The following is a 23,309-nucleotide window of genomic DNA, read 5'->3' as shown; positions in this document are numbered from 1 at the left end:
AGGCCTGCAGCAGCAATGCAAGGAGCAAAAGCTACACTTGAATGTAACAGAGAAGCTTTCCAGAATGATGTGTAACACTGGGAGGGGTGAAGCCCAAGGGACTTGTCTGTTCACAATCATACAGTCACTCAGCCAGGACCACCCCTTGCCTCTCATACCCAGATACCAGAACTGTGCAGTAACTCCCCAAGGGGCACAACCTCCTCACCAACAAGCCACTGTGAGCTAGAAACTGCACCAGCAACATCAACAGCACTGCTTCAGTGGAGCGGGTGCAGCACCCCAGATTAAAGGCTGACAAGGCCCTGATTCCATAATCTTGTGGGGGAGGAGGGTTCAGAAAGTAGAAGTACTATAACCCACACCCTCCTGTACCACACAAGCAAAGGGCCCTTCTCCTGAGACACACTGCCAGCTGACTTAAAGCGGATGAGCTGGAAGGGGAAAATAGGAGCACAGCCTTTGATGGGCCCACATCAGGAGCAACTTGGAGGCGACAGACCTGTATGAAGGCGAGGGGAGGAGTGTTTGCAAGGTGATGTCTTTGAGGTCGCCAAGAGGAGTGGAGACAGCGTGCAGCATGGGGTGGGAGTTGTACACACTTAGCCACTCTGCACACAATTTAGACACATGTCTAGTTCTCTCACCCTTGCCCACCTACCTCACTGGATTCCCTTCCTCACCCCAAACACGCACATTGTTGTAGCTCTGGTGTATTGTCTCATGTCCATCATTAGAGTGAGCTTTGGGAGAGGGGCTCTGCCTTCCTAATACGTTTACACAGCACACAGCAAATATGAGGAAATATCATAAGAGCCACACCAGCTAGTATAGAACAAAACCAAAGGAGGTTTGACCTGAGTCCCTGAAAAGCAGTGCACATATTACTGGAATTCTGGGAGAAATAGGAAAATATTACCATCTCTTCCAGTAAAGCACGTTCTTTCAGGCCACACAGTGAGCAAAAAACATCACTGCTAGACTGCAAGCTCCTCCAAGACAGCATCTCTCTTTCCATAGCACTGAACTCAACATTTAACAAGTGATACTACTAGAAGCAATGCAGAGGCTGGCAATCCCACAGCTAGGCACTTCCTAGCATCCGGGACATCTGCAATTAATTCAGGTTTTTAAATGTATTGCTAAGGATGTTTATTAAGGGAGGTAAGTGCTACAGACATAACTCCCCCCACCTCCGCTCTACCGAAATACAAGTAATTCTAGCAGCTATAGGTCACAAAAAGGTAGCATCTCCCTTACACACCGGTAAGAGCATAAAATATACTTGGGAGCAGCAACCTTTATAATAGGTTTTTCTCACATGCTGTATTTGGCAACAGAATCAGGAAGAGAGGAAGGAAATGCTATAGAAAGAAAGAAACGTGGCAGGCTGGGTCCTTACCATTCTGACAGCAGAAAGAGTGAAACAGCAGCCAACACACAGCCATAGGCTTGGCTTTCTGCAGCTCGAGCACCCTGAAGAATTTTCAGGAAGGAAACCTCCAGCATGAAACATTGTGTGGGTGAAGCCCCTGTCCACAAAGCAGCAGAAGCCATAACCTTAATCAAAACAGCAGGTCAGACATGTACCAATGCATGCATTATCCTACAGGGAGAAGCCAGTACTGAGATCAGGAATTAGGAGGACACTCTAAGCCTTTTCCAGGCAAGCCAGAAGGGGACAGGTAACTTGCTCAGGAGGTACCAGGCAGAGATATGTTACAGCAATGCTTCACCACAAACCCTATGTCCACAGGAACTGCAGCTGAGAGGTGCACTGTGGGTGAAATGGTGACTGATTTCTGTCCAAGGGAAGACTGCATTCGTTGTGTATTTTACTTCAGATGAACCCATGCAGTGGCATATTCAAATACAATCAATGATCACCTTGAGAAACACTCTGAGCCTGGTGACTGGAGTCCATCCTCTTACAGGGATTGCTCAAACCCTTTGGTATTTTTCTACTTCCTGTTATCTAGCTAAGTGAGAAAGGATTCTTTCCCCCTGCATACCAGTTACAGTAACAAAATCCTGATCCTCTATCAATCAGCTGGAAATTTAACACTGCATGTAGCTGCATCAAAGGCTTTTTCAGAGGAGACACTTAACGGTACTGTAGCAGATCCCAGTGTCTGTCAGGTTCTGAGTCTGAACATTCCTCAAGTGCCAAGACACAAGAAGTTCTGATTTATTCCCCACAGAGTCCAAGGGCTACATCCACAAGCATGCTATGACCTAAGCATGACTGGATGGGACATATGGTGCCTGAAGCCAAGTGAGAAACCTGGGACACAGGATCTCTCAGTATCAAAGTCTGAGATCTTGGGATGCTGCATAAGGTCAGTGAGGTCTTTTGCATGTCCACTTCCCATTTGCTTTATCATTCATATTTTGCAGCACAAGCTGTTTGTTTGGAGTCTGGAAATCCTACAATTTGCGTGTGAATTGGATTATCAATAGTTTATGAGAAAAGGGAAGAGAACATCTTTTCTAACCATCTGTGTTTGAGTATCAGCAGTCCATACAGCCCTCAACACACAGTATTACTCAGACCAGTAAGATACTCAATTGCCAGGGAAATAGTGGCTATGATAAGTGTTGCTCAAGAGATTCTACAAAGGAGTTAAGAAATAACAAAGCTTCTAACACAAACCTCAGCCCAGAGGGAATTCCCTACATTCTGGAACAAGCATGCCCATGTCACAGTGTGAGAGCTCGAACCACTATCCCACAAGCACCTCCACATTCCTGAAGTATCTGTCACTGTCTTTGACAAGATAGCAAGGCTTTCAACTTTCACTAGTTGCTTTGGCTAATTCTAGATTTGACCCTTGTCAGGGTTTGTTCTACAGATAAGGTAAGCTTGAGCAATGACCTTTAGCTGTGTACTGGGCACGAAAATGAATCTGTGCCAGCAGGAAATAACTCTGCACCCCTTAAAAACAAAGTAACCTCAAACATGGCCTGTGTGTCATCTAAGGCACACAAAAGAGCGGCTTGTCCCAAGGTCAAGTGGGAGTCATTAACAGAGCAGAGAACAGAACTTGGGATTCATGACTTCTGTTTCACCAGTGTTTTAACTATTCACCACCACCGTAGGATTCAAGATTGCCTCTCTGGGTTGTGCAATTCTCTGCTACTGCAGACAGCCATTTAGGGTGAAGGTATAAAGTGAAGAACCTGAAGTCCACTGTCAGCCACCATCCTAGGCAAGGACTGGCTGAGATTCACTCTGAAGCTATTTATTCGGATAAAGGGGTCCCTGTTAAGTGGCACAAGGAGCCTTCCCCCAGGGTTGGGCTGAGAGCACTGATTCTCAGTTTCGTTGGCCCAAGAAACAAACAACAACTAAGTGGGGTTAGCTTCTGAACCCAGATAATTTGCATAGAAGTGCAGTTCCAATCCAGCACCCAGCCCTTTACTCCACCTGGCTAGCTTCATATTTGGGGATCTTAAAGTGTATTGCTAATGTGTTGAGGGAAGGCTCAGAAAGATGCAAGGCATAACCCCATTAAATCTGATTTAGAAGGCACAAATGCTGCTTTGTTAATTTGTTTTAACAACTGCTGAAAGGGACCCCCATCTTTGCAATCTGCCTGATCTCAGCAGAACAACCTCCCATAAATTTGCTCAAGTTGTCCTGAACAATGCTGCTCATGTAACATCTCTTCCTGTAGGCACTCAAAACTGCCTCAGTAAGACTTATACCAAATGTTTCACTGGACCTTCTTAGAGTCTGCATATTGGCTTCTCAGACTGAAACAGCTAGTATGCTGATCAGGTTGTTTCTGCTCTTTATTTTCAGTAAGGTCTTGGTAAGGTGTTCTTGAATGTCCAGGTGTGGTTCAGTGTAACACCTAAATACACTGCTTTAGGTCATGGTCAAGCTCTGCCATTCAGTAAAAATGTCAAGCTGAATGTTGGTTTTTCGTGGTTTACATAGAAACAGCTGGAAGCTGTCTTTTTGGTACTTGGTTTAAAAGTTTCCATCTTCGACAACAGTGGGCCATCTCTCTCATTGCCACATTCAGGATTTCTTCTAAGTGACTGAAATCCTGGTCCCACACAGTCAGACAGATACTCTGTAGGAGAGTATTGCTCCCTGTGTGAGTCATCTCATCTCACAAAAGATAGTCGACAATCAGCTAACTGAAACTATGCATATAATCACTAGTACCATGAGATCGACCAACCCAGCCTCGCTGCTGGTTCTGTCCAACCTTGCCCCTTCTGACATGAGTTGACAAGTCACCTTGCAGAATCTTGCTCCTTAAGATGCAAGACATGCCTCATCTACCAGTTTAAAAAAGTGTGTCTAATCCACCAATCTACTGTTTTAGCTCATGGTACCCCCTTTGAGTAATTCATTTAAAGAACCTCAAAGTCACCTCCAGACAATGTACTATGTGGCAAGGTTTCAAACATAGCCATTGTTTATCTTGTGAGACATTTGAAGCCCAATCCCCCCCACTTTTGACCTCCCACATCATCTGCAGGCAAAACTCAATAGTTTTCAATGTAGAATTAACAGATGTGCTGCAAATGACTACTAGTGTGAACTTTCTGACTCTCTCTTTACCACTGTGGCCAGTTAGATTTTGATCATAAACTTGCAGGCTGCACCTGTTGGCAATGGCTGCCTGATTCATTCATGGACTTGCACAATGCCCTTCCCTCAGCTACTGAACGGTTAAGACATTTAGACGAAGATGCCTGACTTCAACGTCTATGTAAATGCAATCAATAAAAAAACTGGACCTTCAAATACATCCCAGATCTCCTATCATCAGTTACTTTAGTGCACACTAGAGAAGCAGAAGCCACAAATTCTTCATACTTCAGCCTAGGCAATCAGCCTAACTTTCACTTAAACCAAGAGATATTGATGTCAATTAGCAACATGCTTTCACTCTGGAAATATGTCAAGCTCAAAAGGCATGTTGTCAACTACCAGAGACAGACATTATTCCTGAATTCATGTTGCCTAAATCACAGTTTACAATTACTGCCTTTAACAAAAAAAAACAAAAAAAAAAAAAAAAACTCTGCAGCCTTGACCCTTAAAGCTGCACCCCGCTCACTTTTATGAACACAGAATGAGAAGACTGCTTTATATACTAATCAAAATGGTTTAAGAGATCAATACTAATAGAGTAGCCCAAAAAAAAAAAGTTTTAAAAAGCAAAGAAAGACTTGCTTTAGAAGGAGAGAGGCAGTACAGTCTCATGTGTCCACAATCTAAAAAAGGCTCAGGTCATCTTGCAAGTCACCGGATCCAAAAATCCTTTGGAGTCTGATTGTGGGATCTTGGCCCTAGAAAGAAGCAACAGGTAGTTTTTGGGTGCTGAAGCTTGAGAGTTATGGAAGATGTTGATGGAGTATTGGGAGCTGTTGCTTTGGGTATCAGAGGCTGCTGGAGTAGAAGGGGTGCTTGTTTCCTGTTCAGGTACAGGAGAAGAATACTTTCAGTGGTTGCAGAACTGGCTCTACAATTCCTTGCAAATGCATTTCTGAGCCCTAGTGCAGAGCAAGGGGTGGTGTGAGGGAAGAAAAGAGCAAAGAGAGATTGTTATATGATTGGGAAACAGTGAAAGCACAGAGCCAAGGTGGTGGTAGCAGAGGCAGCAGCAAGATGGGAGAGGGAGTGCCTGGCCTATAGGATTTCATTGCTCATGTAACTTTACTTCCTCCGCACCCACTTCCCACATTGCATCCCACTGACCAAGAAATGCTGGGTTAGTGGTAACTGCACAGAACAAGATGTCAAGGACTCTAGGTTTTATTTCTGGTTCTGCCCCAGACACAATGGGTGGCCTTCAGCAAGTCCCTTAACCCTCCCTGTGCCACTTTCCCCCTCCAACAAGGATAATACTTAGCTCCCATAGGTGTTGTGATGATTAGTTCACTGATATTTGTTAAGCACTCTTCAATACTTATATATGCTGACTCAGAAGGACAAAGCATTAACACATTTGTTTCTGGCTTGTAAGTTGGAGCTAACAGTGTTTTATTGCTGATGTGCCAGGCAAACAGTAGCCAGTCGAGAAGATGGAACTAGCCAGCAGACTGCTCCAACACGGGGTTATAGATACCACCTGGCAAAAGTCGCACAGCAGTCAGCAGCTCTAATCAGATATGTCAAAATGGAGCTTTGGCTGGCCAGATCGGTAGAAGAGATGCTGACCCATCTCAGAAGAAGGCTCCTCTGTGTGGTTTTCACATCCCTGTGATATTAATCTATGTTCCTGATATTTGGATGATTGCTACATAAGGGCTTCCTACATGAAAAAGGAAATGTGGAATATGGTAGCATGTGAATTTAAAGCAGAATAATTACTGTGCACTAATTCCCCATGCAGACACACATTCCACAATAAGTGCTTTTTTTTGCAATGTAATGGATTTAAATTCACACTCTACTTAATTCCATGCTAAATTTCCAAGTAGACAAGCCCTAAGCTCTTTCTGAGAAAGACAGGATGTGCAAATCTCACATTAGCAAGACAACCTGCTCAACTTCAGAGTGTTTTTAGCTAATGTTTCAGAACTGGGGCATACCAGAGTTTCTTGGGAGCAAGCTGAATGGAGCTGCTTTGTTAGAGTGTTTTCAGTACAGTGCATATGCCACCTCATTACTACAGGGTTGTCAGCTACATTATTACATTAGAATGGTGCCAGGGCAGTATGCAGGTGATCTTGTAAAAGACAGTTGCCTAACTGCCCCAGGTTTACTGTTGGAGAGGGTTGGGAGTGGGGGCGGAGGGAGGAGTAGTTTGCGCTTGTAAGGAAAATGGCTGAAGGTTTGTTTTTAAAAAACACGTACTATACTGAATAAACACTGCAAATAGACATGAAAAGGCAGGTCAGAATTCAGAGCCATTAATCCTGACAGGCTCTTTTACTCAACTGCATAGCTAGAAGTCTTCTCAGTTAAGGCTTTAGTAAAAAAGACAGTTAGTGCCACTGATGCAGCCAACAACATGCAGAGGGAAGACTATATATAAAGGAGACTTTGGAAAGTCACCTTGGCAATCGGGAGAAAACTGAATAGATTTAATAAGATACATTGCTAGCACACAACGGACCCTCCAGTACACATCTTCTACCTGAGCTGACTGAAAGAAAGAACAAAACTGATGAGTAACTAGCTTTTCATGGATTCCATTTAAGCTTTATACTGCAGCTATAAAACACTTAGCACTCATTCAGTGCTTCACTTCTTAAGAGCACTTCACAAAAACCACTACCTAATACACCACCATAACTCCCCTGGGAGGCAGGCAAAAAAATATTATTGCTCTCCTTTTATAGCGGGAGAACTCTGAGGCACAGAGAGGTGATGTGACTCGTCCAAGGTCATACTAGGATCCCATGGCAGAGCTAGGATAAGATTCTGCTTCTACGTTCAAGCCCTTAGGCCACACTACCTCTGATTGCCATGTTGAATCAGGAAAGAATTTTCCCCTGCAGGCAGATTGGCAGTGACCTTGGGGTGTTTTAACCTCTCTCTGCATGCATATGGGTGTTGATCACTTGCTCAGACTATTGGGTATAACCCACTGCAGGGGCCACAGGCATTGCGGCTCCTCGGTCTCTTCTGTTCTCTACCTGTGGTACAAAATAGTTAGGCTCCTATGAGCTGTAATACTTCGGTCTAATTTCAGTTGTTGAAGGGTGTTAGTGACCTATGACGTAGAAGAGGTCAGACTAGATGTTCTCGCAGTCTCTTCTGATCTTTAACGCTATGACTCGCTGGGTGGCTAACATCTGCAACATTTAATGCAAAAAAAAAAAAAATCTATTTAGAGAAATACTGTGAAAGTGCACAATTGTTATGAGTCTGTTTAGTCAGGCTACACTCCTAGAATTTGCCTGCACCTTTAAAAGTGTTCTGAACCCTGGGGTCAGTCAACAATCAGGCATGTGGAATTTCCACACCAGCAAGTTTTAAGACATACTTACCCATTCTTTAATAGATGGGCACTACAGAAAACCCTAAGTGCTGCACATGCAAATTGGATCTGCAGCTTAGGAGCTTCTTAGACAATGTGCATTTCTGAACTAGCCAAGTTAGTCTTCATTTGTTGAGCCCCAACAATGCATTTGGCAATGTACAAGAACAGAGAGCAGATGACAGCCCTTCCCTCAAGGAGCTTACAATCTAAGCAAACGGAGGGGGAGGGGGGAAAATCACAATGAATTCAAAGGTAAGGAAAGCAGTTACTCAACCCTCGCGCCCCCGCCCAATCATTGCTTTTATAAAAAAAAATAAATGTCCCTGCATATAAAGAACCAGAACTGGAGAGAGGAGCCCAAAAGCATCTGTATTTCTCAGTTCACTTTTATAACTGTCAATTCAGGAAGCCCACTCACAAAGACACTTGTTTTATAGCAGGAAAGAACTGAATCCCACAAACTGTCAGTCATTTCCATCCTGGCAACACACGAGAAACCCAAATAGCCACACACATTTCTGCAAAGGAATTTGCAGATGCAAGTTTATAGGTGGTCTTACCTATAAATGTATAGGCTGTCTTACTTTACAATAGGCTATTGGATGAGAGAGTTAATACATTCCCACTTTAGTCCTATAGTCCTCCATCAGTAACATTAACATCACATCAATGCAACCACAGTAATTTGCTCTGTATAGTTATGCTATGATACACTAGCAACAGCTCACAATTGTGTACAAATTGCATCAGCTCACAAGTGAATACAGGGACTGTCTTCTTTGCAACTTGTCTACACAGTGCCTCGTGCAGTTGGGCCCTTATACTTTGTTGCAGGTCCTAAGCCCTATCATAATACAAGAAAAACAACTATAGCCTTTAGTCTGCAACTACCAGATGCCCAGTGTAAACAAAGATATAGAAGAATGGACCCAACTTCATGCAGTGGCCTTCCACAGCTGTAAATCCTTCTCAGAAGCCCAGGAAGTGGCTGTGCAGCCCTCCAGAGTGCACACTGTTGTAGGAATCTGGAAAAGAATTCTTACAACAATAAAAGTGATAAAGTGGCCTTATATAGGAACTGGTCTCAGTTCCTGCATCTCGAAACAAAAATGTATGCAGAACCATAATACATGTGTGTATGCACGATCGTTTCCCTACCCCAACATATACATTTTAATTATTTTGTTTTAAAACACGCTGTACACACTGTATATTGTACAAACTTCAGCACTGTTCACGCACCAGCATCTGGGTTGCAATGTTGTCCCTAAGGAGAAAGAGGGGGTAATTTTCTGTTCACTTGTGTAGCACTATAAATCCACTAACCTTAAGCCATTGAAGAGTTGTTTAGATTTATCCAGTAGGTAACAAAAGTCGGTGACTGTTTTCCTCTCTCCCTGAGGGATATCATCTTCAGCTCCTCCAGATGACATGATTTCTTTTAGGGCAAATTCAGTCCTAGAAAAAAGGAAAGACATAGACTGAATGCAACTAGGAACTCTGCAGACAGGTTTAAGCATGATGATTTTACAGGGATAACGAAACAGATCAAACATGCAAATCTCCCACAGGTTACTTTCTTTGAGGCTCACTAAAAGTTACAACAGGAATATTAACTCAGGATCAGAAAACCCCAACAAAGCATGGGGATATTTATAGCATGGCTCACTAGTTAACAGAGCAAATGAAAATGGCACAATAACCATGAAATAAAAGTAACTTGTTGACAGGACTATTAACAACAAAGCACAAATAAAAAGATGTGTAAACAAAACCTGATTTTGAAGACAACTTTCTCTAGGTTTGTCTATTAGCAAAGTGATGTGGTTGCCCCACAGCAATGTTTAGAGAGAGAAGAGGCCCAGGCCCTAAATCTGTTTACTACATGTGTTGCCACATATTGCCTTTCCTTTTACAGTTGTTGGAATCTATAGTTCCCTGTTCATCACCGTAGGACAGCATAGAGGACATCAGCTGTGTCTCCAGGAAGACCTGCCCAAAATGATGACTGTTCCTCTGCATTTTTTCACCCTCTGTCAGCCCTGAGGGCTGCAACCCCACAAGGATACCGACACAAAACATTGATTTTTTTTACCATTCATCTGTGCACAACTTTATGTTGTGCAATAACTGTGTTCATTCACACAATTATAACATTAGCAAGAATCTGTAGTGTGGCTAGACCTAAAACTGAGTAAAGGTGTCAAAATTATAAGGACACAGTGATCTTTTTGGGAAACCTGTCTGAAATTAATCCACAGAAAGCTTGTTATGATCGTCCAACAGTGAACAGGGAGCTACAGGTTCTAACACCTGCAATAAGATATGCTGCACTTTAAATAGCTAGTCACTCTGGGGCCCATCTTTGCTCTTTAGAAACTTTTGTGCTGTGTAAGGTAAATACATCATGCCATTATTAGGAAAACAGAGAGGACCTAGTATTTTTGGCATCCTTATGGAATCTTGCAAACTAATGAGGGTTTATTTTGGGCGGAGGGAGGGGATTTGAAATAAATTCCATTTGCACAGGAGCATTGTGCAGTGACTCTATATGAACAGCCATCTGCAACGCTCAATTCGGGCCAAGAGGTAGCGGGCCTGCCCTGCAAGGAGAGCGTGGCAAAAGGGAAGATTACATGCAGACACTGGAAAGTAACTGCAATTATTTTCCCATCAAACATCATGCCAAACCCTCAACTCAACCAGACATTGCTTAGTACTTGGCAGTGCATGAAACGGTGTCACAGGAAAGTATAACCAAAGTGGAAACTCCCTCCTTCACCTTCTAAGGGTATGTACGTGAACATGTTCCACCAAACAAGGAACTTTGTGTTTGCCTGTGTTTGGCAAGGGGCAGCATAGCATGCATTCACCTTTCTTCTCTCACATGCTGACATGACGACACACGTGGCTTTATCACTAGAATGTGGTTTGCTTTGCACAGACCAATTGCTGAAGAGATTCAGAGAGGAAAGTTAACATCTGTCCAACTGATTTTCAATTAATTACTCCTGTGATATGCCAGACAATATGCAAGAGCTCAAAACATATCAATCACGTATCAGTGGTTGCCAGTATGAACTAAGAAAGCAGGACCTGAGTGCAATGAAGAACCAGTTTGCATTTGAAGCTTCCAGCATCAAATATTTAACATTTTACACACAATGAAACATGAGACAATAACTATTCCAAGCACCGCCATATGAAATTCACCCAACAAAAAACACATGGTGAGAAGAGAGCTAGAAACAGATGTGCAAAGCAGCTGAAAGGTAAGTCAAGTATTTCAGGAAGAGGGACTATACCCCAGATCCTCTGTGCTCCGCAGCAAGCTTGACCTAAAACCGGCGGCAAGGCCCCTGGATTCTGCAGTGCTCCACTGTGGCAGACAGGATACTCTACAACAGCTTCAGATAATGTTTTTTTAAATGTAAGGTTTGAATTACATATAAATCAGAGTAATACAGTCAGTACAGTATGTTTAACTCAGTGATGTATACAGTTGATTTTTTGCTGCCTCAAAATTCTTAAATTTTTAATGTCTATAGGGATACTACAAGATATCCAAATGGCTACGAACACTGGTTCAGCTCCATGGGTGCAACATCAGGAGCCCTCAATTAGGCAAGCACAACAGCTATCCCTGTATTTAACATTTGCAATTAGACCCCCTCTGAGCAACAGTGTGTTTTTAACTTTCACTCTCTAAGACAGGAGTTTGAAAAATGACAAACTACAAAACTGTCAGCACAGAAAGGCCCCAAGAGACCAAAATCCTTCCTGTACGAGATAATATAATAATCTCTGAATCATAACAGCTTGTTAGGGCTGAGGGGAGAGAATTTATCAGAGAGTCAGTCCAGGAAAGACCCGTAAGTCATGAAGATACATTTGGGACAGCTACACTCTATCCTGCTCCCAAATCTTTGCAATGATGTCTGGATCTTGTCCCCTTGTGGAATCTATTTCACTGCCCATTTGCTCTGTCTAGTCTACTGATGCTATATCACATCCTGGGAGAGATTGTGCATGTATGCGCACACATGCTAGGAGGAGAGGGATTAGATAGCAGGAACTCATGTTTTAATTATATTTAAAACCATATATTTTTGTGCTCAATGGAGGAAGACTTTTACATTTTACAGTCACAGAAAGAAGCTGTGAAGCCAGCACAATCTATCTGCCTTGATCACAGATTTTGTTGATGTAAAAAAGTGCAAGAAGGAAGAGGAGCACGTTCTGCTGCTGTGCAGGGACCTGAAGCGTCATTACCCCTGGGCCACTGCACAGTGACATTCAATTTACCACCTACTTGCAGCTTCAAGAACTTATGTATGCTGCAGCCAAGCCTGACACTGATGCTCTCGAGCCCAACCAACAGCCTAAGCTTTGTCTAGGAGGAGGGATGATTATAAAGTTTGAGTGGTTTCAGGGCATTGCTTTTCAGGACAGAGACGACACAGGAAAACAGCTTAGCTTTAAATTAATGGGATGGGGGGGAGTCTTTTACATCATTAAAAGGTCTTAGAAAGCCCAATCCCTCAATACTGATATTTTGTGCTGTCTTGTATAATTCATGTGCAATGTATACTAAACTGACATCCAGAGTCATTCTTTAGTTATTAAAGGTCACATTTAGATAGCAGCAGTGAAGCCTCAGGACAGTCTTTTCTGCTCTGTAAATTTTACATATGAAACTCCACAGGCCTACTCCAGAGCTGCCAAACCTTGGATGCTCTGCATGCTTCCCCCCATCCTTATAAAATTCTGCAGACTGTCCTAAATGCTCTCAGTAGAACTGGAAGTTTGGGGATGATTCCTAAAGTATTTCATAAAGATATTCAGAAAGGCAGAGTTCCCTTATCAGCCCTAATAAGCGCCCTCTTTCCCCAGGCACAGCAGGTAATGCTGCCTGGCCTGTCACTGTTCCAGTCAGGGTTGCTGTATAACTTTCAGCAATGCACTTCATATGGACACCCAGACCTGTGGATAGGCCCATTTTAAATACAGATTACCAACCAAGTCAGCCATACCCACTTGCCGGCCGATGCCAAATGATTTTCTAGTCTCAATGCACTTCACAGAAAAGCCTGGACAAAGCACAAGTACACATTACTACAGTTAGCCACCCTACTGCTCATCGCCAGTCTCAGCAGAGAGGCCAAGTACCTAATGGATATGCAAATGACCACCTCTCTCATTCACAGGGATAGTGTCTCCACAGCAGGGGTTGAGACTGTACCAGTTCTGAAGAGCTGCCTTCAGCCTCCAATGCTGTTAACTCAGGACAAAAAAAACATACTTTAAAAAACAAACTTAAAAACAAATGAGTGATGTTAAAAAGTCAGCTGCAGTGAACAGATACTGTATTTTATGGAACAACCCTTCCCAAGTCTGAGATCAAAGAAGGAACACGCTGGGTAGCTCTGCAAAGCATTCTGTAGCTCTGTCAACAATCCAAATGTGCAAAATTAATATGTGGGCTAAAATACAGTGTAAGAGGACACAGTTTACATAGAGCTAAAGGAACTGAAAAAGGCTTAGCCCATGCCACCCCACAGTCCATTGAACAGACCCTGAGTGCAGGATCAAACTCAGAAAGGTCTGCCTTTGGGCAGGTTTGTTCTATTAAACCAAAACCAATATTTGGATAATGACCTGGATTTGGGCAATAACAATTATATCCAGTAAACAATCACTCATGCAGCAGGAACCATATTTGCAACACTATTCAAAATATTTAAAAGGGGGGAAGGTATTGGGACAGGCAAAAAGAGATAACAGATTATTCTGTGGCCAAATAAATGCTACTGTTCCCTTCCGAGCCACTCTCTTTTTAAAGTCGTGAAGTGTTGTGCAACACTTCAGCAGAATAGTCAGAGGAAGATTTCCATTTGTAATCTTGCTTCCTGAGAAGTGAAGTCCACGAATATAATTTAACCTACACCCAACCACTCTGCAGCCTGTTTCATTCTTCGTTGACTTTGGAGTTTGGTACCCTACCCTCACCTCAAACAAATCCACATTACACCCGTTAGGACTAACTCCCAAACCTTTACAAAACCCAGTAACTGCATAAAAACAGACACTGATAAGAGATCATTTGAGCTTGGGCCACCATGTCAAGACTGCACCAGACACAAGGTCTCAGCTCAGGCAGGAGAATGAGTACAACTTTCCTAAAATCTTTCTCTCGCACAGCCATTGAGGTTGAGGGGGTGAAGTTTCACTGGCTAGTTTGCTCTCTTCTGATCCCCACTCATGGATCACCACCTTGTAGTGGAGGAAAGGCTTGCATGTCTCAGTGACCCAGAGATGCTGCCTGGGCTCATGTACTCCCTTAGGGTCACCCATGGCAGAATGGTCAAGGGTGAGGTTCCAGACAAAGTGTGATCCAAGAAGTGCCTAACAGCAGAGCCGACAGAGGATAACTGCACAATGTAGGTGAAACTGTTGTGTAAAGTTACAACAGCTGCAAAGGAGGATGAAGGGCTGAAGCAGATAGAGGACTGAGATTGTAGCACCCATGTAAATCAATTGCAGAGGTAAGGCTCAATTAAGAAAAAGAAGCTGAAAAATATAACCACCAACAGCAACAAGCAGCCGGGTCAATACTGGAAAACAACATTTAAATGTGTAATTAAAACCAAAGGGTCTTAAATTTCATATGGGGGGGATTAAATGACATTCTGTGATGCCCTTTAGTTTTCTAGGTTCTCTATTGGACACCTTAAAAGTCCTCACAAAATGAACAGAATTTTCAATACGCTCTGTAAAATTGTACCACTCCAAGCTAACTCAATGCTGAAAATCCACGCACTATTAAATCCTCTCCCTTCTGATCTTAAACATACCTGTAGATTACATTGCCCAGAATCTATCAAATGCTTTTTATACTTGCATATGGGACTGTGGTCACTCTGAACATAAAAAGTATTCTGCCACACCAGATACATACTAATATATCTTGATGGATTCTTTCAGGCTACATGATTTATACTTAGATTTATAGAATACAGTGATAAATGACAAGTAACCAGGAGCTCATCAGGTACAGGTAAATAAATCAAAGCACTAAAATGCCCATGACCCCACAGCCTTCAGAAAGGGGGCATCTATTTTCCATTTTCTGGAACTTAATTCTTCCATCTTTTAATGACTTTATTTTGATGATGGGGTCTTCGCTTCCCATTAACACCAATTTATCTGGCAGATCCAAGATGCAATTCGCAATTTTCATGAAGTGGTAATTTAGAGGAGAAAGAATATTAGAAGCAGCTACAGCAGGCATGGCCAAAGCCCGGCTCCTGAGCCACACAGCGCCCCTTTACAGTTCAAGTGCAGCTCACAGAGCCCCTCCACGCTTTCCCACCCTTCTCCGCCTACCAGGCTACACAGGGAGGGGGAGGGAGTTCAGGGCATCTGCCCTGCAGCAGGCTCGTGGGACTAAAGGCTTTAGCAATATGCGGATGGGAGGGATGTCGGGGCAGAAGCCCTGTGTCCCAGCAGATGCTGCCCTGCAGGGCAGAAACTCCACGCCCTGGTAGGCACTGTCCCGCAGGGCAGGTTGTGCATGTCTTGAAGCTCTTGAACATCTGAAAAATTACTGTATGTGGCTCAGAAGGTTTGTCTACCCCTGACCTGAAGTATCCAGCAATTGAATAAATGGAAACAGAATGTTTGTCTTTTAGCAAAAGTGCAGAGACAATGTTAAAGCATTTGTGTTTTAGCAGAAGATGAACTTCCCTGTTGTAACTCTGAAGTTTGTATTCCCAAATTCATACTTTATTACTCCTGTTACATTAACATGGACCACTCTCAAACTCTATTTGAGTGAGAATACCAGCTAGCGGTTCCCACTGCTCACCCAGGGGGCAATCAAAGACAGCCTGGGTTTTGGTAATGCCGAATCAATAGTTTTTTTAATATTATGATGGACTGTTGGTTTCAATCATCTCTAATGGGTTTAGCTGCAGCAAATTTGAGCTCAGTGGGAAAGGTTTACTGAATTATACTGTTTGTAAGCATTTCTTCGGAACTTCAATGGAGATCCACTAGCACAAAACCTATCCCCAGCCCAGTAGTGGGGAGATAAGGGAGTACATTAGAATGTAAAGAGGAGGGAAACACTGCCATAAGTGACTTTGGTGGAAAGACTGGGATGTACGGAGAAGGGTTTAGAAGAGAAGCCAACCAATTGCAAGAATTAATGTGTTAACAACCCAACAAAAACCCAGCCACTGGTAGAAAAAACAGATATGGACAGAAAGAAGCAGAGTCAGAATTTTCTTGCAGAAATGTGAGAAAAAAGTCATTGTGAATGAGCACACAGAGAAAGACAAGTGTAGTAAAATGGGGGAAGATGAAGAGTGCTACTGTGATTCATCACTACAGAGCAGGAAAACAAGGAGCTCAGAAAAAAGGGTGGAAAAATGCACAGATGGATAAAGGAAGTATTTTACAGAAAAATTAACTTCTAAACATTCAAACTGTTATGACTAGCAGCAGAGAGGCTATTCCCTCTGCCACAGTGGAATGCCCAAGAGAGTCAGCTATTATAAATTCCATGAAATTAGCAAAAAGAAAATATAAGCCAGTTACTATTGGGTTTCAAATGTCAGAGCAGAACTGAATGTTTCCATAAACACAATCTTCTCTCTTATTTTCATGCCTCCCCTCCCCCAAGAGAAGTTAAATGACCAGGATAGCCAACAGTGGGAACTTGGGGCTCCATTCTCAGTATCTCACTGAAGGCTGTAATTATGTACTGACTAGCAAGGAGGACATGAGGGTGAAGACAAATTAGGACAGAAACGAAGGGAAAAAAACTTCACAGGTATAGCACTTGAAATTACTACTGAACAGGACAAAGAAAAAGTCTCAAAACAATAGAGAGGAATACAAGAAAGAAAATGAGACAAAGGCAGCCATTTGGGAGCTTAGATCATTTAAATAGTGTGACAATAAAGCTCCTCTGCATCCAGTGGTTGGTGGAGTTATTTTCTATTTACACATACACACTCCTCCCTCAGACCAAAACACAACACACAAATGGTTGCCAGACTGTGTTTAAAACCTCTCATAGCACAACTTTTCAGCTCTATATTAACTTTTAGGTTGTGCATGATTTTAACAGAAAAGTAAAAAAAACTGTTAAAAACCATGCACACACAAAAGGGTCTCAATACAACATTTCCTGCCAAGAAAACATCCCCTAAGCATTCAAAATATCTTCCACTTGGCTCCTATTTATCTCATACTGTTTTATCACATGCATGCACACATTAAAAAAAAAGAAAAGAAAAGGAAAAGGAAAAGAAAGGACTGGACTCTCTTTGAACATATTTTACAAAACCCTAGCAAATCTCTTTTCAATTCAGTGTATATTGAACTAGATACTTAATGGTAAAGCTGTACAAAGTTTTCAGAGGAAGTCCTCTACAGAAGACACAGGCATTGAAAGATCCAGGTTCAACACATGGCTACACCACGGACTTCATGTGTGCTTTCCTGCTCTGTAAAGGTGCAACTTGCCAACTTTGTTAATGTTTGTAAAGCACTTTGTGACAAAAGTATTCTATTAATATACAGAAAGTGAATTTCCTAAGATCCCCACCTCAGGCTAATTTATTAGGATATAAAAATAGTTCAGCTGAAATCTATATAGATTAAATGAAATCATAAAAATATGCACAATTACATCCCTGTGTTTGGGTTAATTTCTCAAACCATCTCTAGTCTGAACAATCTGTAAACCTCATTCTTCAAATGAGGAAGCAAATACTTACAGAATCCTGTAAGAAATATTCATTGTTATTTCTAGTCTCCATAAAGATGACATTTTCCACTAGGAGTCACAAATCTGTCAAAATCAGAAGCAATTAAAAACACAACAGGTCAACAAAATAAAGAATTGTGAGGGCCCTGGTTCATTATTTTCACCACCACCCACACCTGGGAATGAGTCCAAAAAATAAAACCAAATCATTCATAACGAGTCCACTGGGAGAAAAGTATCAGGATCCCAAACAAGCAGAAACAAAAACATGGCCAATAGTCTCCCCAGTTTCAGGACATCAAAGGACCTTCCAAAAAGCTTGAAAGAGCCTCCAATGCTTTATGGGAAACAAATGTTCTGTTGAAAAAGACTATGTAATTCTCAGCACCTATTTTAATTACTAGGAATACTTTCATGAAAACAGGATCTTTTGTTTGGAAGGTTTCATCTGTTTAATCCCCTCCTCATTTAACAATAATGCAATTGAAGGTCTGGGTAAATAAAGCAAGACTAATTTTTCTAAGTCAGTTTGAGGCAATTTGCTATGCATTCATTTAAGTACAGCTGCAGCCCCATTTTTGATACTTCTTACTTGTCAATGACATTCATAGTTCAGCTGATACCTTATAGAGCAGTGGCTCTCAAACTTCTGTACTGGTGACCCCTTTCACATGGAAAGCCTCTGAGTGCAACCCCCCTTTATAAATATATAAAAACATGTTTTTAGTTTAACACTATTTTAAATGCTGTAGGCAAAGAGGGACTTTGGGGTGGAGGTTGACAGCTCGTGACTCCCCGCATATTAACCTTGTGACCCCCTAAGGGGTCTCGACCCCCAGTTTGAGAACCCCTATTATAGAGCATCCTGTCAACACAGTCTCCCTAATGGGATGGGGCAGCCTGCTCCCCTTTAATTCATCTGCCAGGCCAATTCCTCCAGTTCAGTTGTCAATCAACACAGAAGCAAGAGCAAAGTAGCACACACCATGTCCATAAACACAATGCCGAGCATCCCAGGGGGTCTAACGCTATCTCAGACACACCACATTTAGCTGCCGTTGAACTATTCAGACATCAGAGCAAGGAGCTAAAGAAAAGACCCGGTTTAATGCAAAAAAATAAGTTTCCCTAGCAATAATATGTAAGAAAACAAGATCTAGTGGCATGCTAGTGTTTAAACTAGGACTGTCAATTAATTGCAGTTAACTCACGCAATTAACTCAAAAAAATTAATTGTGATAAAAATTTTATCATAATGAATCGCAGTTTTAATCACACTGTTAAACAATAGAATATCAATTAAAATTTATTAAATATTTCAGACTTTTTCTACATTCATTTTTTATAATTATAGTATTCCGTGATGTAACTGAAATCAAAGTATATATATTTTTATTACAAATATTTGCACTGTAAAAATAATGAACAAAAACAGTATTTTTCAATTCACCTAACAAGTATCATGGTGCAATCTCTTTACCATGAAAGCGCAACTTACAAATGTAGATTTTTGTTTGTTTGTTACATAACTGCACTCAAAACCAAAACAGTATAAAACTTCAGAGCCTACAAGTCCATTCAGTCCTACTTCTTGTTCAGCCAATCACCAACATAAACAAATCTGTTTACATTTACAGGCGATATCTTATTTACAGTGTCACCAGAAAGTGAGAACAGGCATTTGCATGGCACTTACGTAGCTGGCATTGCAAGGTATTTAGGTGCCAGATATGCTGAACATTCATATTTCCCTTCATGCTTCAGGCACCATTCCAGAGGACACGCTTTCATGCTGATGATGCTCATTAAAAAAAATAAATGCCTTAATTAAATTTGTGACTGAACTCCTTGGGGAAGGATCGTACATCCCCTGCTCCCTTTTACCTGCATTCTGCCATATATTTCATGCTATAGCAGTCTCGGATGATGACCCAACACATGTTGTTCATTTTAAACAACACTTTCACTGCAGGTCTGACAAAACGCAAAAGATACCAATGTGAGATTTCTAAAGATAGATACAGCACTTGACCCAAGGTTTAAGAATCTGAAGTGCCTTCCAAAATCTGAGAGGGGCAAGATGTGAAGCATGCTTTCAGAAGTCTTAAAATAGCAACATTCAGATGCCGCAACTACAGAACCCAAACCACCTGTTAAGATAAGTTCCTGTCTGCCTCCTAAAAGACTTGCCCATACTAGTATTGCCCTGGCCTCTTCCTTTGTCAGTCAGTGTTAAAGGTATTCTGAACTATATGCATTTCCTCACCTTTTGGGGGCGAAGCCAAACTTTCAGGCACCTGCTCCCCTACTTGGTGCAAACTTTGCTTGTACTAATCAGAAACGAATACACACAGTTTTTGGGCCCCGTCCCCTATGACACTTCTATGATGTCATAGTGGGTATTTTAGGCTGGTCTGCCATGTGCAGGCAGAAGAGGAGAAAGAAAAACGAATCCTGTGTACCTTGTGCACACCCGTAACCGAGCCTGATCACCTCGAAGCCTCTCTCAGCTCACGAGTTTTAAGCAGAGTTTCTACGTTTGCCGGTCGTTATGAGTTGGTTTGTATTCATAAGTATTGGTTATTACTAAATGCTGCATCTGTGTTTATAAATATTGTTTACTGCATCTTTGTTTACAAATATTGTTTGATAGTAAATACTTTAGCCATTGTATGTTTTAAGTTCCATTAAACCTATTAGCTAATCATACGCTGCTCCCCTACCCCTTGTAACTATCCCCAATAAAACTTTTAATTAATTAATTTTAGTTGTGTGCGTGCCTGCAGTTTGCATCGTGACCCATACCCTCCTTGCATCCCTTACCTATACAGTCTATTGCCACGTGCAGCCTGGTAAATAACAGCTCTGCATTTTTCTTTCGCCCCTAAAAGTACGTGGCAATCTACATGGCATCACGAACAGGATGCACAGAGGTTGGGCCATGCCCATGGCACACTGCAGATCGTGCAGATAATGAAACTGAACAGTTCCAACATTTGCAGTTTCACCTTCTTACTAGCCAAAATTCGACTAATCCAAAAATAGAATGGATCTGTTCTCTTGGCTTGGGCAAAACTCTAAAAGGTTATACTGTACCATTAACCCTGGCAGATATGGGATGCCTCCTTCGGTGCCACCCGAGCTTTAGGAGTCAGCCAGCTGATTGTTCCCTGCAGCCTCAGTGCACGGAGACTGTGGAAAACCTCGGTGCTGCAGATCCCTCTCAACTTGGGAGAGAATGTAGCCGCATTGTTAGAAAATCTGGAGGCACTGTTTCCAAATTAATTCCCCCACCTCGGGTAATACCTGCTGATCCGGCACATAAATTATTATGCCAAATGATAAAAGAATTAAATTTGATTAAGAAAACCAAAAAATTGCGACCCGATGAATATAAATCTGAGGATGTTTCCACCGTCCTGTTTAGCATGATATGCAAGGCCCTCGATCTGTGTTCTGTCCTCCATGGAGGCACAATGTTTGCAGCTAAACAGGCAGCCCCAGGCTCTCCTAAAGGTAATAATGAGAAGAAGACAGAAAAGGTAGAGCCCATCACTACCCCCCCCATGTCCCTCTCGGAAAATTTTGCCACCCCCATATGAAGCTCCTAAAACTCCTCTGTATCCAGCTCTGCCAACAGCCCCAGAATTTGCAGAATCTGAAACCATAGCAGAAGCCTTGCCTATTGCAATAACTAAAACTAAAATAGATGCACAAACAGGCAACACCACGCAGGTTACTGAACTGCGAACACGTACTAAAGCTGAACTTAAAGAGTTTTTAAAGGAAACGCAACGAAAAGCTGACGAGGCACCCATGGTTTGGGTCGGGCGGCTAGCCTTAGAACACGGAGCAGAATTGGTGGACCGCGAGGAGGCCGGCACCTTAGCCAAAACGGCCAATTGGGCACGAGGCTTCCCGGGTCACGCTTTATTAAATAATCGCATTTGGCCACTTACCACCCCGGCAGCTGCCATTTTAGCAATGAAAGGCAGTTTTAAAGGATTATATATCCCTCCGGGAACCTTAGTTACTCCACACGATCTAATATGGGCAATTGCAGGAGCTTCCATAGCCCTGTGGGATCCAATACAAAATCCACTTAATTTAACTGTTCAACAGCAATTGGTGGCCACACCCTTTATACACGTTACTGATCCCACCCAAATTCCTGTCTCAGCAGAGGCGGTTAATTTGGCATTAGAAGCTGCCCCTGGAGCTGACACCGGTGCCATGCTGCACTTGCATGCGGCCGTTCGCAGACCCATCTTAACGTTATTTGAAGTGGTTAGTAAAATTAAGTTGTTACTGCCACCCCTGCCTGTTGTTCTCCCAGCTGATTCACCACCAAAAAACCCTCCAAAAAGTCAGTTTAATCCCCAAAAATATCCTGAGCGAACTAAAACTGAGCGGGCACTATTTGGCTTCCTTCTTAACAAAGGGATCCCCAAAGAAGCCCTGCGTAAAATGTCAAACCAAGAGCAACAAAATGTAGCCGAACAGCTAGGCTGGAAAAATTGGGAGGACTATGTTAGGACAAAAAACGAATAGGGGCTGAATGCTGCCCAGCCCAAATTAAAGATCCCACCGATGAACGTCCATACGCCACCCTGTTAGTTAACGGTGACACCCCCACTTCCTTTTTATTAGACACTGGAGCTCAAGTTAGCGTTATTGAGCCCAGCGTTCCCCACTGTCCTACTGGCTCCTTTATGTTTGTTCAAGGTCTCAATGCAGTACAAGAAAAACCCGTGGTCTGGGTTAAAATTGCCCACGGAAAATACCTAAGAAAAATAAAAGCCTTGTTGGGATCAAAAAATCTGCTAGGTGTCTCAGATATTAAAAAATTTAAACTGCATGATCAAATTCTGCAAGCCCTCCCTATAACCGTAGGCGATCATTCCCCCTATTCCCCCGAAGTAGTTAACTCCCAGCCATGGAAATTTTCCCCTATTCCCACAAAATTCGAAGGGCTTCCCCTTATTGAAGCTTTGCTCACTCAGCTTCTAGAAGAAAAAAAAATAGAAAGGGTCACTGCATCCACCTTTCTGTCCGCGGGTTGGGGTATTCCCAAGCCCGGTGATCCCTCTAAATATCGCCTTGTCATTGATTACAGACAAGCTAACAGCCGTGTAAAGCCTATCGCATTTTCCAGCTCTGCCACCATTGCCGAAATACAGCGGCAACTAAACGATGCAAGTAATCAGTGGGCATGTACTCTTGATTTAAAAGATATGTTTTACCAAATCCCACTCCAGGACACACAAGGAATCTTAAACTTTGCTTTTAAGGGCGTCCAATATAAATGGAAAGTTTGCCCACAGGGTTCTGTAATTCTCCTGCACTTGCATCGTCCCATCTCAATATCACATTACAAAAGGTAAAACCCCTACAGGATGTGTATGTGCTAACCTATGTAGATGACATTGTCATTTGTGGGCCCAATCCCCAAGCAGTTCAAAGTACCACCCAAATGATAATTGATGCATTAGAAGCAGATGGGTGGCAAATTAACAAAACAAAGAGCCACCTGCAGACCAGCCAGCAATTCTCATTCTTGGGACTCCAATTCACTC

At 42.4% G+C, this 23,309-nt stretch overlaps 1 protein-coding gene across 4 annotated transcripts in view; it reads right to left on the bottom strand.

Annotated features, from left to right (window-relative positions):
- The window catches only part of SCAI (suppressor of cancer cell invasion), a 111,735-nt gene that overhangs the window by 48,844 nt on the left and 39,582 nt on the right, over nt 1-23,309 (bottom strand). For 3 of the 4 annotated variants that reach the window (XR_003996729.1, XM_030535267.1, XM_030535269.1), the window contains exons 3-4: nt 11,261-11,362; nt 9,282-9,413 (exon numbers count right to left, since the gene is read on the bottom strand). Coding sequence is in view for 3 of the 4 variants with exons in the window: in XM_030535267.1 (XP_030391127.1) it covers nt 9,282-9,413; nt 11,261-11,362 (234 nt within the window). In the remaining variant the exon portion in view is untranslated. The remainder of the gene's footprint in view (nt 1-9,281; nt 9,414-11,260; nt 11,363-23,309) is intronic. The other variant, XM_030535268.1, reaches the window with a different exon arrangement.

The sequence above is a fragment of the Gopherus evgoodei genome, chromosome 16 (assembly GCF_007399415.2).
Source record: "Gopherus evgoodei ecotype Sinaloan lineage chromosome 16, rGopEvg1_v1.p, whole genome shotgun sequence".
NCBI lineage: Eukaryota > Metazoa > Chordata > Testudines > Testudinidae > Gopherus > Gopherus evgoodei.
The sequence above is the reverse complement of the archived record's forward strand: the minus strand, read 5'-3'. Positions and strand labels throughout refer to the sequence as shown.